Source organism: Cynocephalus volans, chromosome 7 (assembly GCF_027409185.1).
Source record: "Cynocephalus volans isolate mCynVol1 chromosome 7, mCynVol1.pri, whole genome shotgun sequence".
Lineage (NCBI taxonomy): Eukaryota > Metazoa > Chordata > Mammalia > Dermoptera > Cynocephalidae > Cynocephalus > Cynocephalus volans.
Window position 1 is genome coordinate 35125572 of NC_084466.1, and position 16212 is coordinate 35141783.

General features: G+C 41.2%; 1 protein-coding gene across 3 annotated transcripts; it reads right to left on the reverse strand.

Moving 5' to 3' along the window:
* Positions 1–1656: 1656 nt before the first annotated feature.
* CLN5 (CLN5 intracellular trafficking protein) lies at positions 1657–11214 on the reverse strand. Of its 3 annotated transcripts, XM_063102711.1 has the most exons (5): positions 11011–11214; positions 8141–8306; positions 7246–7471; positions 3835–4022; positions 1657–2580 (listed from the first exon to the last, which is right to left on the reverse strand). In XM_063102711.1, the coding sequence occupies exons 1-5, from the start codon at positions 11181–11183 to the stop codon at positions 2404–2406; spliced, it is 930 nt and encodes a 309-aa protein (XP_062958781.1). In that variant the 5' UTR covers positions 11184–11214; the 3' UTR covers positions 1657–2403. The 3 variants fall into 3 exon arrangements, with proteins under 3 accessions (XP_062958781.1, XP_062958780.1, XP_062958782.1); XM_063102710.1 differs by having other exon boundaries at positions 2487–4022; XM_063102712.1 differs by having other exon boundaries at positions 2487–4022; positions 8141–8286; positions 11011–11099.
* Between the last annotated feature and the right edge of the window lie 4998 nt (positions 11215–16212).

Below are 16212 nucleotides of genomic sequence, written 5' to 3' on the forward strand. Positions count from 1 at the left end.
TTTTAATGTCAGGCAGTTGGGAAAATCCCACTTGCATATGAACTAAGAGTTTATCCTTAGATAAATTAGTCCAATAAAAGCATAAGTAATATCCTAAATTGTTTTAAATAGAAAATCTGGAAAGGAAGGTTTGAAGAGCAGGAAGCTACTTGGATAACAAAGGGTAAAATGAGGAAGATACTAGAAACAAACTTGGGCCAGCACATTTGCCTTTGTGTACACGGAAAAGCCTGTGTGGTTTTGGAACATCACTCTTTATATAACAACTATTTAAAAAATAAACTCATCTTGAAATATAGTCCCAAATAATTCATTAAGTGCCACCAGAGCAGACTATACAGACAATAAAACTAGATAAAAGTTCCTAACATTTGCCTTTTTCCCCCCGATTATAAAGGAGCCAATATTGACTGAGGATTCCAAGTTTTTAAGCTTCAGTAGTTTTCACATTTTGACTGTTTTCCTTTACCTGCAACCATATTTTAGGTGACACTTTGTGGGTATAACTTACCTAATATTGAGCCAGAATTAATGAGTGAGGATATATTTATTCTAAATCCCTAATATAATTCAAACTTCAATAAAATGGTCTGTTAGAAATAGGAAATTTTATACATTTATAATTTAAATTAACATAAAAACAAATCACATTTAAATTATGTGAGTACAGTAGCTCAAAGGGCAGCAAAATTTAATTGGTAAATTCCTGCCCAGCTATGTTTTGGTTTCCCAAATGCCATTTTAAAGTATGAGGGTACTTCAAAAAGTTCTTGGAAAAATGGAATTAAAAGATAACATAAATCACTTCATGAACTTTTTTTTTGGCAGCTGGCCAGTATGAGTATCTGAACCCTTGATCTTGGTGCTATAATACCATGCTCCAACCAACTGAGCTAATCAGTCAGCTTCGAACCTTTTGAAGTACCCTTGTATATTTTTGAATCATGTTTACTTGAAAGCTCTATTTCATCTTTTAAGTACAGTTGACAGGTTTGATAAATTCTTAAGAAGTGTTTATTATGAATGCTATGCTGTCTGCTATAGTCACCTGAATCTATATGGTATTTTAACAATTTCTTCATTAACTTTCGTAGGAACAATGAAAAATTTTGAAGGCTTTTTTAACATAACTATTATAATCTTGTTTAAAAGTCAAGTTCTGTATAGATGTCTTTATTTGGTTTTGCTGTGGAACCAAGTTCTGTGATTTGCAGTTGACACAAACTCGGTACAAGAATCTTTGCTTGTCACTCCAATGCAGTTCTGGAAATCCAAAATATTGTTTTCCTAGAGCAGTTTTCCTGAGAATCTTGTAGAAGGTAGTGTTGCCTGAGGTTAGCAACTAGACGGTGATAATGCAAAAATCCAAGTTTTCTTGTGGTATATATTCTGAAGACAATTAGCAGGTTAAAGAGGCAACATTAATTAGGAATGTTTAGGCACTATTAAAATGAGTAGACAGACTAAATGACAGGCTCTCCCTATGTATTTGAGAAAGACTTTACCTCTGGTGCAGTAGACAGAATGGTGTAGTGCCATGTTTCTCAAGCTATCTGTCATGATGGAGTTTTTATTTTCAGACTGTTGTGAGGACTACAGTTTTGAAAAACAAAATAAAACTGAATTCTTAGACGAAATAAGAACAGACATACAAAATACAAGCCCCAATTATTTTTATCAGATTCAACAGAAACAAAAACAGTCCAACAAATAGCTTTAAAGGTTTCTATGTGCTTCCTGTCAGTATCTACTTATCTTCTCATAGACCAGTAACATTGGCTGGACAAGGATCATACTTTGTGTAGCGCTGAGAAATTTGTATAGCGCATTTGATTCATTCAGCAGAACCTGTGTTCAAAGTCTGACTCAATTACTACTAGCTGGGTCTCCATGGGAAATCACTTAACCTTCCTAAGCCCCAGTTTACTCATTTGGATCAGGTAAATAATATCTACAATTAGGCTTTTTATGAGAGCTAGTTAGTACAGTGATAATGTACTAACCTCTCAGGAAGCACTCAAACATTAGTTGAAGCTGAAGAATATAATTGGTACATTTACATATTAAACATTGTTTTCTTTCATCTCTGCTCCATCATTACTGACCGGTGTTTTTCCATGAATAGAAAGAACATGTGTGTTCAGTTGATCATCAAATACTTAAAGGACCTTGAAAGCTTGTTTGATGGCCCTAATGAAAGCACAGCTACTTGGAGATCCTTTACAAAAACCTGTCCTCTCTGGGAAGTGCACCCTCTTGCACTGTGCTGGCAGCTTTTTTTTAAAAAAAAGATGACCAGTAAGGGGATCTTAACCCTTAACTTGGTGTTGTCAGCACCACGCTCTCCCAAATGAGCTAACTGGCCATCCCTATATAGGATCCGAACCCGTGGGCGTGGTGTTATCAGCACCACACTCTCCCAAGTGAGCCACGGGCCGGCCCTGTGCTGGCAGCTTTAGTGGGAGGAGGGAGAACTACAGGAAGCAGTGAAGGAGTCAGAAAGTACCTGTCTCTCCATGCATTGTCTGCAGCCAGATACTTACTTGCCCCAGATGTCTGAAAAACCGCTGAAGCACCACGCTATCAGTTCAAATGAGGAAAGAATGGCACAAAACTACATTAGGAAAGATCAAGGATGACAGTGTGTTCTGTGATTAATCATTATAGCTACCATTCACTGTGACCTTACTATGCCAAGCATACATGATTTTAATCTTTACAGCAACCCTGACAGATGAATCATTTTAGAGATAAGGAAACTAAGGCTCAGAGATATTAAGTTGCTTAAATCACAAAAGTTAAGTTACTAGCTAGATCCAAAATGCTAGCCAGAAATCTGTGCTCTTTAACACTGTATTTACCACATCTGGAAGCACAACCACTCCAGCTATGGTATCCAAACAAGTCCTTAAAGTTAAGTGGCTGGAATGCAATCAGACTGCTAGACACGGTTCTAAAAGTTATGAAAGGTGGAAAGTTAGTCTAAACTTCCAAAAAACACTTAAGTGAAAAAGTGTAAACTTCCAAACCAGAAAAAGTAGCTCCCACCATGAAAAAAATTGTCACTGAGAGTATTTCTAAAATCTTGGCACTCTAAATCCACAATTTTAAAATTTTGGGTCCAAAGATCCTACATATCTGATATGAACCATAATTCTCCATATCAACAAAGGCTTGGAAATTGTAACGATGATCACCTAATGTGCTCACTTTGACCAATATAGCAAGGGAAAAGTCCTGAGATAATATGCAGCAGTTCTGCCTACACGCATTTTCCCTTATGCCCCAAGGAATAAAGGCTAGGAAATCCACAATATATACAAATATAAAATTACCTCCTGAAAAACTGAGATGCTGGTGGTTACAGAAAAAAGAGCAGTAGAATTAAGGTTTTTATATATATACTTTTTTTTTTTTTTGCTTGTGGCCGACACTGGTATCCGAACCCTTGACCTTGGTGTTATAACACTGTGTTCTAACCGACTGAGCTAACTGGCCAGCCCTAACATTTTAGAAACCAAGGAACGTTTTGTTTCTGTTAGGTAAAGGGATTTCTTCATACGTTATTTTAATAAAAGGGAATTTCATAGGTAAAAACCAATATTCAAAATTATAAAACAAGTAGAACTGTCTGTGCATAATCACTACATCAAAAATTCGCAAGAGACTCAACAGGAATTCTTTAGTTGACAAATATGGTTTGAAGGGGTAATAAAATCTTCTTATGGCTAAAGCAAGAGTCTTGTTTCCTGTTGGCCCAAAAACAGATGTTTCATTTCCCAAATAAGTAGGCTCTCCACTGTAAAGAAATATTCTTGTATAGTTGGTTTCTACCTTCTTGAACGGTGCTCCAAGTTCAGCCAACTTCTCATATGTCCTTAACACAAATTTGGAACAGTCATAGGATTCAAACCAGGTCTCTGCTTCTTTTTCTGGGCTGGCTTGAACAGTCCATGTCTCATAATAAATCCCTGTTTCATTGTCCTGTTTCACCCACTTTGCCATTTTGTTAAACATGTTTCCTGGTTTTAAAAAAAAAAAAAAAATCACCTATGTAAAAGCATCAAAGCTAATCATGTTAGATTTAAGTAAAATGTTCTAACGTAATTAAGACCATGAGTGCACTTGAAAAAAGAATAGTTTTTGAATTTCTAAACCAACATCTCACAACAGGAATCCAAGCTTGGCCAATTTTTCCATTCTTTAAGGCACAAGGTATTTCTGAATTATAAACATTTGTTATAAGAGGTATATAAAGAGAAATCTTATACACTAATTCTGTAATCGTGTAAGCTATAGTTAAAGCATAATTATACAAATGTAGAAGCTCTCTTTCTCTACTTCACTCAACAAATCTTGGATTCAGAGGCAAATGAGAAAAGGAAATCAAGGAAAGAATCATGGAAGAGGAAAAAGTGAATGGGCAAAGACTATGAGCAAAATTGAGGAGGGCAAAATGTGGATCTTTTCTGTTGCAAAGCACGGTATGCATGCAGTGGGAATAACTGTCTGAGGAGCAGCTATTCTAGAAGGCTGGCCTGCTCCAAGAACAAGCACCATACCCCACCCACCCTGAGGATTTGGCATGTCTCTTTTCTCCCTGCATTTGCAGCTGCTGGGATGCTGCTGATGACCTTCCCACCCACCACACAGATTATTCCAATGAATCAACTGAACTGGAAATGTTTTTGGCCAAGTTTATGGACTTCAGGATGGCTAACCCTCTCTCCTACCACCTTGCACCAGACCAGAAGAATCTCTCCAAATATTTAGAAAACACCATACTCTGCATGGTTATACCCTTCATCTGGGCATTTATAAAGCCTAAGAGACCTAAGCCCCAACATTCCATCTTTGTTGCTGTGTGCAAACATTTCTTTGGCTACTCCAACTTGAGTCTATAAAATCCATACTTCCTGCCTTTACCAATTTTATGGAATAAAAACTGTAGAATAATATAAGGCCTATTTTGTTAGAACTGGGATACTGTTTTAGTGTTCTTCAATTTTGAAAAGCCACTGCTGTACTTAAAAGATAATTCTTCAAAACACTATTTTGTAATAGGAAGAAAGATCAATGAACAGGAATTAATCACAAGGCAGACAGATGACTTAAATCTTAAAATATTTAAGTACTGGCATATTACAAACTTTTAGAGAATATAGTGATCACTTGTTCATATGATTATTGACTTATTTCAGAAGGAAGAATTTTTTAAATAATGATGTAGGTAGAAATGGAAAGAGGAGAGATGTGAAATGGCCTAGAAGGAAAGAAAGAGCAACTATTGATTTTAGTGAGCACTGTCAAAAGTGAGATGGACTTTCATATTATTGGGACTGTGTGGAGTAGACTAACATTAATAAAGCAAATGTATTTCACAGGGCCTAGCCTCCAAAGCCCTGTAGTTTCAGGTATAACCTAACTTTTTAAAATTACATATAGAAATGTTAAGCTTGCAAAAGACAGGAAACTTCCCCCAGGCCAAAGTCTCTGATGTAGATAAAGAATGGTAACACAGCAAAGTTGTTGGCTCAAGGACAAACGTCCTTGGTGCAGGTTAACCTAAAGTTGCTTTATTGTTATGTAAAAATACTGAGGAAACTGCTGTAGGAAAAGACAGTATTTGCTAAGAACAAGCTTTTGTAGGTGGATCATCGACTTAATCTTTTACAAATTGCATTATGGAATGTTACTTTGTTATTTCACTGATGTTACCAGCCTCTATTTTTAAATAATACTTAGCCATAACTCCACCTATGTTCCTTTGCTGTAACTTTCTGGCCTGGAGAATAAATACTGAGAAAGAACCCCAGTCCAGGGTTATTTTTCCAAGGAGGAATGCTTCTCTCGAGGGTTCCTGGAAAATTAACCTCTTTGGGGCTTCTCACTGCTCAGAAGAAATGGGCTTTGAGTAATCCTTTGCCTCTTCGTCACCCAGGGGGAGAGAGGTGACAAAGAGAGTGTAACAGGATTGTATGGGACACTTCGCTTAGAAAGTAGGAGGAGAGATTAGAAAACAGCATGTTGTATTCAGTTCAAAGATCCCCATATTATATTTCAAAGACCTCAGTTCTAATCCTGGTTCTGCTACATCCAGCTCTGACTTTCAGAGGCAGGTAAGTCATGTTACCTGACTGAGCTTCAATTCCTATTAATAGAAAGAAGAAGAGTATTTTACCCTCCTCACCGAACTGTGAGTTGACACATTTCAAAATGATTTGTAAAGAGCTATGTAAGTAGAAAGCATGATCATTTCCTCAAGTCCTGGGGTTCACTGAAGAATCATCATCACAAACAGTGCTTTCATTTCAGATGCTCCCACTTTGGGGGGGAACAACTATTTATAATGTAGACTCTATAAATCAAATGGGTAAGCTCCTTTCTTCTCAAATGCAATGTTTGTTTCATCCCCATTCTACACATGAAGACAATGGGCCAATAAGGTAAAAATGTGACCCAAGGGCACATAACGAGTTACCGATGAAAGTTCTGCTTAACTCCTTTCATTGCTAACCAAAGATGCAGCACATGTAGCAAAATTCTAACTGTTTTAGCAACTTTCCAATACATCCCAAAGAGAAAAATCTCAGAGATAAAATATTTAAATTGTTCAGTGGGGCCTCAGAATGTATAAGATCATATAGATTTGGGGAGGCAATGTACCAAAGTGGTTAAAAGAATGGCCTATGGGTCTTGACTGCCAGGGCTGGAGTCCCGTTTACTTTACTTAAACCTCTCTGTGCCCCAGTTTTCCCATCTGTAAGATGGGGAAAATAAGAGTAACTATCTCAGGGGTGGTTGTGATGATAAATGATATGATGTATGTATAGCACTCAGAATGGTACCAGGCCCTCAGTAAGTCCATGAGTATTATTATTTCTTAACACAAAAATATCTTAATATATCAGCACTAAGAATTTTTTTCAGATACAGTTAACAGGTCCTTTAATCAGGCATTTTATGGATTTTCTTTCCCTATTTTATTTAGAAAGTCTAATTTAATTGTATAAAGCATCTTATAATTTCATTCATTTTTACCATGGGAATAGAGCAGGAGATAAGTTACTTTTCACCTATAGGTAAAATTCTGCATGAGTAATAGTTTGGGTCAAAAAGTCCAGAAGTACCTTTTACAAATGATCTCTAAGAAGTAGAACATTACTGAAATGCCTCAATGGAAATAATTTCTTTCACTTGGATATTGATGCTATCATCAAACACTGCCATATTTTTGAAACCTACCTGATATAGTCGCTACTAGAACTAACGTCCCATTGTCCTTCCAGTGAATATCATCAATTCCTTCAAAAAAACAGGCAGCTCCTTGATTACACCAGAAAGGGGCATCCATTTCAGGTCGGAGATGGGGAAATGTGCAGTTGCCAAGCTGGAAAAGTTCATACCATTCCATTGTGTAGTTCTTGCCAGTTAATGTACTCCTGAATCCAATGGCGTCATGCATAATCTTCTGTGTAAAGATAATGCATGTATAAAACCATTTGTGAAGTAAACATGCGGCTTGATGGGAGAAAATGTGGTGAGCCACAAATGCACAGCAAGTACAGCAAGTGCTCAGCTGTCCCTCCTCCGTGCTGCTGTTCTGTGTCCACTCTGTGGCCCCTCAAACTCCAGGCCCTCATCCACTCTGGTTTTGGCCACTGCAGCTCATCTCAGATAGGAAAGGTGTATGCTACGTGGACATGCTCGTAATTTCCTTACAGCTGAGATTAAGTACAAGAAGCTTCCGTGCCACAGTCTCAGGAAGGAACTCCATATACCTCACAGGGCGATGAACTAATCTGGAAAAGCAGCTACTAAAGGGGCATGGAAATGAAGTAGTGTTTCCTGCCGGCCTTGTCCCTTCCTCTGTGCCTCCTCCCTTCTTACTGTACAGAAGCTAGGTATGGAGTTGCGTTCAGATCCATAATATTAAAAGGAATTAAAGCGAGTATACTTGTTATTGTCAGGATTACAAAATCTGATAACTATCTTTGACTACTCATTTTAAATATACTAGGAGGAACACCAGTAATCATGAACTAAAACCAGTCGTGTGAATAGTGATTACTCCCTTAAATCAACTTAATAACCAAATCATTTGATTAACCAAAGCTACAAGGTCAAAATGCATCCTTACCAAGTGTCCCAGGAGGTCTCCATATTTAAATTCCCATACTGGGGCTTGTAATCGAAAGACTTCAATGACATCATCACCCTTCATAACTGGGATAGGTGAACCAGTTGGACAGAAAGTGTACTTAGCTTGGCAATAAGGATCTGGCTCTGGACGGAAGGAAAAGCGTCTAATAAACAAAAAGAAACCATCAACTTTGATTCTGAGAGGAATGGTTCTCACACATTTTAGAATGCAGATTTTAATTTCACTGTCAGTATCATTTCTAGGGAAAACATTCGAAGCTCAGCCCATAGTGAATAAATATACATTGTATTTGTTATCCTGTGAACAAACTTCTAATGATATCTTTAACAGCAAGTGATAAATTACAAGTACTTTGATAAATGCATGCTTCCCTATTCTCTCCTCCCATTGTGAGAAATGCTCCCGATCTTATCATAGTAGACACATACAAATGTTTAAATAAATGAATATTTTTCCCACGTGTTTAATTTTCCAAACAGTCCATACATTAATATTATTCAAAGATAATTATGATTAAATATATTTCATATCTACCTAAGAATTAACCAACATTCATTCAATTAATATTTATTCAGGATCTACTATGTGTAGGGCACTCTACTAGGAAGGAAACAAAAATAAAAATGTTGTTTCCTTCATGGAGCTTTGGTGGGGGGTGGGAAGAATTAAACAAGTAAGGAGGTGCAGTGTGGTAACTGCTAAACTAAAGAAATAGAGTCTTGTAGGCACAAAGAAGGGAGAAATCATTTATATCTGGTGTGGGATGAGTGGGGATGGGGAGGTCAAAGAGATGAAGAACTGGTCAGGTTTTTAAAGTACTTGCGAAGTAGGTTAGGACAAGAAAGGAGAGAAAACATTAAGTATTATAGGACAGGCATGGCGCATTTGAAGGGCCTCTAGAAGGTACAGAAGACAACTAAAATTCAGGCGTCAGGGCAGGAGTGGAGAAAGGAGAGGTAGGCAGGGCTATCATTTTGTCTCTAAGAAAGTGTGACAGGCACCCCTTGGAATCCTACAACTAGGAAGGGCTGAGCCCCAAGGGAGCTTAAAGGATTTTAGGTAGGAGATCTGATAGGATGGAATTTGCTATAAAGTAACCTTTATTTTATGAATTAGAAGGGGATGGGGAGAGAGGACAAATTAAAGCTGAGAGATCAGTTAGGAGGTGACTGCAATAATGCAGGCATGAAAAGATGACCCAAGAAGGCCAAAGCAATAGGACTAGAGCAGGGACTACGGTCAAATTCAGTTCAACAGACACTTACTGGTCACCTTCTATACTTGGCACTGGGAGAGAAAGAATAAGAAGCAGCTTCTATTCTCTCAGAATCCTAGGTCCCTAAGGTTCTAGCCATATCTACTGTTTTACAATCCCAACACATCAACAAAAAATTCTGTGTCAAGTTAAAATCTTGATGTTAACCAAAAACATTAACAACTCTCTCAAAAGTTTATGAAACTTGGGTACACTGCTTTATAGTTACTTACCTGGTTTAAACAAATACATAACTATATATGTATGGGTTCGATTTACCCACACCAAAATCTATTTTAGATCAAAGGTAATTTTAAAATAAGCCTAATTTAAGTGAAAACTTAATAAAGTTAAATATTATTATATTCAACTGAGGGGTTTAGATGGGGGCATATCCTTAATACCTGAAACTTAAGAAACCATAGTCAACACCTTGCCCTAATATTAAATCAAATAGTTTGGATTTACAATCTCTTCCTTGTTTTATTGAATATTTAATATTCTACTTCTTATAAACATATTAACGTTTTCAAGAAAACCAGCTTCAACCCCAAACTTCTCTTTCCAGGTATATGAAGCAAAACAAGGAAACGGTGCAAACCATTCAATAGGCAAAATACACTAATACCTAGGTTTGACAGCAGCTAGCATTTTGGCATTTGCTAGATTTAATCCTCTCAACAAACCTATGAGATAAACGCTAATACCATTCCTACTTTCTGACTCAGGATACGTGGGCACAGAGACATAGAGTGACTTTCCCAAGATCACACAACTCGTGACAGCAGAGTCATGTTTGATCCGCAGCAGTCAGAACCCAGACCTCGCTCCTGACCACGAGGTTATCCTGCACGCAAAACTGTATTTTCGAAAGCTGCTGGTCCTTCCCCTGCCCGATGGTGACACCATGTCCTCTTTCTCTAAGTTAGCTATCTCTGACAGTCTTAGGCTGTCTCTTCCAGGTCAAAGGCTCGAATCAGCTGTACAGGTTTGCAGCCTCCGTCTTCGGCTTATGACCAGGATCCTAATTCCAAATTGAAAACAGTGGACGAACGAGGTGACCAACTTCAGTATTTGCCCAGGGCTGAGAGAGAAGGGTATTCCCCGGACGCAGGACGTCTAGTGCTAAAATCGGGAGTCTCGGGCAAACCAGGGAGAGTCGGCCACCCTGTAAACTGTGCCAAATGTGACGCACTAACGATCACCAATGATAGTGCATGAAATAAGCAAGAAGTGCGATATTTAGTCTTTCCAAACTATTCAACAAGTCAGTTTCTGGTACCTAAAAGTCACTGGATAAAATAACATCACTCCCCTCTGCTTCTACGATTCGGGACTTCCCTGAGCCTGGCTCAAGTGGCCCGAAAAGAAAGGTCCCAGGGCGGCGCGCACAACGAGCGGCTGCGACTCCCCCGTTCTCCACTTTGTTCTCCGAATGCCGCCTCCGCGCCGCCGCGAGACCGGGACACAAACGCCCGCGCCTCTGCGCAGGGTCCCCGCCCCCCGCCCCCGCCATGCCCCTCCCCCTCCAGCCCCGGCCGTGCGCGCGCCCAGGGGTCCCCCAGCCGCCCGCGCGCGCCGCCGCACTCACTTGTAGGGCACAGGCCAGTGGCGCCGGGAGGGGCCACCAGATTCGCGGGGCCGACCCGCAGTGGCCGTCAGCCAGAACAGCGCCAGGGCCCAGCGCCATGGCGCGCGCCCCGGGGCCGCGCCCGCGCCCCGCAGCCCCTCGGCCCCCGGGCCGGCGTTCCCGGCCTGCGCCATAAGGCGGCTCCCGCTGCTTCCGGCGCCTCCCGAGCCCGCGACGGCGCCGCGCCCCGCCGGCCGAGCATGCGCAGAGCCGCAAGGCCTGGGCCCGGCCGCCGGCCTGTCCGCCCGCCCCGGCCGAGCCCTAGGCCGCCAGGGCAGGTCCCCAAGGCGCGTGACGCCACCCGGAGCGTGACGCGCGTCCGAGCGCGGCCCTGCGTCCGCACCTGCCCGGCGCCCTGCCTTCGGTCGGGCTTCCCGAGACTCCCGCCCGGCCTGGGCCTCCTCTTCAGTGACTGACCCTAACGCCGAGGTCTCTGGCCTCCCGACTCGGTTTGAAGGTCACCTCTTATGTGGCGCTTCGTCTGACCTTCCCCTAACAACCACCAGCACCAAACTAAAACAAACAAAAAATCCGGCTTTGGGGCTTCTCCTTTGGATTCTCTAGGACTGAACCCATATCCTGTCCCACGGGGCGCAGACTAGCTGCCAACGAACACTGGAGTGAATGAGAATCTTTATTGGGGGAGGCTGGTGGCGGGGGTAAGCCTGGGGATGGGACTGGGGACGGGACTGGGGAAATGACTGGTCTTCACCCGGCCTGAGCCAGAGATGACAGCGGTCAGCACCAACAGTACACAGTCTGTGCTAGACGCTAAGCACCACTGAAGCCACCCCCTCCCCACCCCACCCAGACGCGCTTCTTTGGATCTACCACTTCAGTGGGGAGGAAGATTATTACCTTCTCTCTGACCCCTCAACCACTTAAAGGAAACGACAGGATCAACTGCCCTGCTTTTGATGAGACACTCATGGCCTGCCATGCGGTCATACACAAATACTGACTTATGCCTATAAATAGCACATCGAAAGCCTTGTCACATGCAGTCACTTGTGTTAGGAGACAGCGGCCTCGCAGAACCCTTAGACCAGGGCGTTCCAGCTCCTTGGCTTCACCGGAAACAGACCTGAACTAACGTAATATTTGTAAGCATATTGGGATAAGCGTGGTGGCTTCTGTGGCTAGAGATGAGCACCACAATCCAATTGGGAGTGTGTGTGTGTGTGTGTGTGTGTGTGTGTGTGTGTGTGTGTGTGTGTGTGTGTGTGTGTAAGGGGTCACTGCTGGCTTCTGGGTGGCTTCTGTGGCTAGGGATGAGCACCACAATCCAGTTGGGAGTGTGTGTGTGTGTGTGTGTGTGTGTGTGTGTGTGTGTGTGTGTGTGTGTGTGTGTGTGTGTGTGTGTGTGGGGCTAGGGATGAGCACCACAATCCAGTTGGGAGTGTGTGTGTGTGTGTGTGTGTGTGTGTGTGTGTGTGTGTGTGTGTGTGTGTGTGGCTAGGGATGAGCACCACAATCCAGTTGGGAGAGAGAGAGTGTGTGTGTTTGTGTGTCTGCATGTGTGTGTGGAAGGGGTCACTGGCTTCTTCAGGCACTCCAGGCCCTCTGAATGGGGATGGTAATCAGTCCCCCTCCCCCAGCCCTCTTGCTGCACCAGGTTGGGGGTTCCTGAGGAGGTTCAGGCAGGACCACACTTTAACATCCATTTGTCTAAGTGTTTAGATGTCTGCAATCCTAGTTCTCCATATACTATCACCCGATTCAAAATTACGAAGGCTCAACTGGCTTCTCCAAAGACCTGCCTGAGATGACAGGGGAAAGCTTCCTAGCCATGAAAGGTGAAATGTAATGTCTGATTTGAAGGGCATCTGCAGAATTCCCTGTGGGCCCTGGTCTTGAACATGGCTTAAAAACTAATTAAAAGGAACGGGTCTCCAAAGTAACATTAGAACTTTTACACTTAATAGAACCATACTCTAGAGGGGTGCAGTGGAACTTGCCATCCAGCTCAGGACTTTCCAGAGCTAGAAAAACAAGTTCAGGTTGACCTTGATCAGCACTGGGAACGTCTTAGGTCTGCAGTTTCCTCACTCTGTGTGCAGGAAAGCTCTCGTGGTGAGAAAATGTTTTGTCATGTTGAACTAAAGGAAACTGAGACCAAACATACAAAGCATAGGATTTATTTAGTCAATATGATGATTGCAACCGGAGAAACACATAGGTCAGGTCAGCCTGAGAAATGTGTTCCAAAGAGGGCCAGCAAAGCTTAGCATTTTATAATCACAGAAAGGGGGAAGAATCAAAGGAGAGAAAGGAAAGAGCCCTGCCTAATTACGTTATCAGTTTTTCTATTGGTTGTACATGACCTAGAGATTTGGGATTATTACTAGTTTGCATCCTACATGCAGGGATCTAAGGTCAGACTTAAAAGGAGCATTCTAAGTTATTTTATGACTTTCTGGTGCCATCATGTCTGCTTCTAAGTGAAAATGGTCTTATGATAACATTTTCCAGGACTTGTGGACGTGACTACTGACTTATCCCAGATCTCCCAAGGCACTACAATTTAGTTGACATGGTAAAAGCAGATTTTTTTGTTATCACTCATATTGGCCCTAACTCAGTCTCTGGGTGGCTACCCTCCTGCTCTGATCTGGTTCTGCCCTCTGTAGCAACATGGATTAAACCCTGTTCCTCTTGGCTGTGACCCCACATCCCAGGCTAAAGGGTCTCATAGACTATTGTTACCTGGTTCCTCATTGTACTGGTTACTTCCCTCTAGTCCATGGCTTTTAAACCTTGAGGGCCCACAACAGAACTGAATTATTATTTTTTTGTGTGTGTGTGACCGGTAAGGGGATCGTAACCCTTGGCTTGATGTCGTCCGCACTGCACTCAGCCAGTGAGCGCACCGGCCATCCCTATATAGGATCCGAACTTGCGGCCCTAGCGCTCCCAGCGCCGCACTCTCCCGAGTGAGCCATGAGTTCGGTCCTAGAACTGAATTTTAATCTAGCTGATTTTCCTTGGGTCCTTGCCCAATCAGCCTAAAACCACCAGGAACATTACCATAGTCTGAGAAAATCAGGTTTACTAAGCCATTGCAGTGTGAGACGCTGCACACCAGTGAAATCCTGTGGCATCTCAACAAATGAAGAGATAGTGTTATTATAGGATTCCAAGGGAGGGTGGAGTTGAGATGAAATGTAAATGAGCAGTGTTTGGTCGGCTCAAAGAAAGCAAGGCTGTGTCAGCACTCAGGAGTGACATGAGGTCTAGACTACAAAGTAGACCCAGGTTCTTATGTCTGTGGAAAGTAGGAAGTTAAGATAAAAATGGAATTTTGTGTCCAGAAACCCCTTATCAGTAGCTTTGCATCTGGGTTGTAAATTGAAGCTGATTCACTGTGTCAAATGGTTGAAGATTCTCCGGGCAAAGTTGGAATATTCCATCCTTACTGATGTAATTTCAAACAGAAAAGTATAAGTCTCTAATTTTAGAGAAAAAAATTTCTCAGTGAATAAGAAAGTAGGAGGTTGTTATAACACTTTACAATCTACTGTGGTTTGGGAGGAATACTGTTTCCTCATAATTTTGAGGCTGGTTTTATCTGTTTTTTTGTTTTTTATTATTACAGGCCAATGAATAGAAGGGCAGATATTTAAAGTACAAGCTAAGTTTTACTTTCTCATTTATAATCCTATGTTTTTTTTATTTTTTTATTTTAGGTATTAAAAAACATTAGTCTGAGAAAAAGCTTCACCAGATTGCCAAAGTGGTGCATGGAACACAAAGATTAAGAGCTTCTGTCTCAGACACACTAATTTTCCACAAAAATATTAATGCAGGAAGTTAAGAAAATTTTTATGGTAACCAGAAAATGTTTATGAGAAAATGTTTATGTTAACCCCCAAAAGTTTATGAGACTTGGTTATAACCTGTTTTACAGGTGCTTAACTGGCCTAAACAAATACATCAACTACATATAGGTCCTATGTCCAGATTTTTATTGACGGTTTCACTTACCTACAGCATAATTTATTTTAGATCAAAGATACTTTTAAAAGCATACTTTAAGTGTGAATTTAAATGATAATATTCACTTAAGGTGGGCATGGTGGGGACATCTACTTAATCTGTGATACTTAAAAACAAACAAACTGGAGTCATAGTTAACTCCTAACCCTAATCCTAAATCAATTAATTTAGAATTTATAATTTTTTACTTGTTATATTGAATCTTTTAGAAATTGTTCAATTCATACTTCTATATTAAATATATTTTTTACTTCTGTTGTGAACCGTTCATCGATATTCTCAAGAAAACTAGATTCAGAACAAAACCTTTTCTTCACATTGTTAAATAAAATTAATTGGAATCCCTTGTTTTAGACTGAGCTCTGCAGAGCTAGGGCTAGGGTCTGGAGCTCACAGACCCCTTGAGCCCGTTCACAAACCCTTCACATGCAGGTCTACGAGCTAGGTAACCAGCAAAAAGGTCCTTGGAGCCTTAGTTGAAGAAGAAATAGTCTTTATTCAGTACACACAACACTATGAGCTAAGCAGTCCAGAGGAGAAACTCATAAACTCAATTGCTACTAGCAAAGTCCAAAGAAAAACTGAAACTGAGTAGCTGCCAGCAGAGTAAACATACTCTATTGTTAGATGCCAGCTCTCTGTGGCCAGCCTGCTTCACAAACTGAAGAACACACAAAAGCAATGACTAGAAAGATACATAGGTGCACATGCACACTAACTCCACCCACACAACTTGTTTACAAGAAATGTGCTGCTCAACCCCCCAGCAAGACCTGAGCCAAGGGAGCCTGACTAAATTATTGTAGTTTCCCCACAAGTTCCCACACTAGGCCTCAACAGACCAGAACAAAGTGGAGTCACTCATGCTAAGTGCCATGTAATCCAACTAAAACTATAAGGAAACAGGAAAATCCCCAAACACACAGTTTTTGTTTTTTTCCCTAAAAAGTAGGGGATTTACGCAACTAATCAGAAAGGGCCCAGTCAATCTGAGCCGGCATAATAAGAAAGTCCTCTTTGCTTTAACCCTTACAAGGAAAGTAACCTGAAGTAACCTGATGTTAACCAATCCACTTATTGTATTTATTTTCCTTTGTTCCTGCTCAAGCTACCTTACAAAAACCAACTGTTCTGCCATGCCCAACAGAGCTCCCTCTATTTTGGACA

Coding starts and splice junctions, on each gene's coding strand:
- CLN5 (XM_063102710.1), bottom strand. CDS start 11,183: ATGGCGCAGGCCGGGAACGCCGGCCCGGGGGCCGAGGGGCTGCGGGGC. Junction 8,307..11,010: donor CACTGGCCTGTGCCCTACAA/GTGAGTGCGGCG, acceptor TTTGTTTATTAG/ACGCTTTTCCTTCCGTCCAG. Junction 4,023..7,245: donor TCTAGTAGCGACTATATCAG/GTAGGTTTCAAA, acceptor TTTTAAAACCAG/GAAACATGTTTAACAAAATG.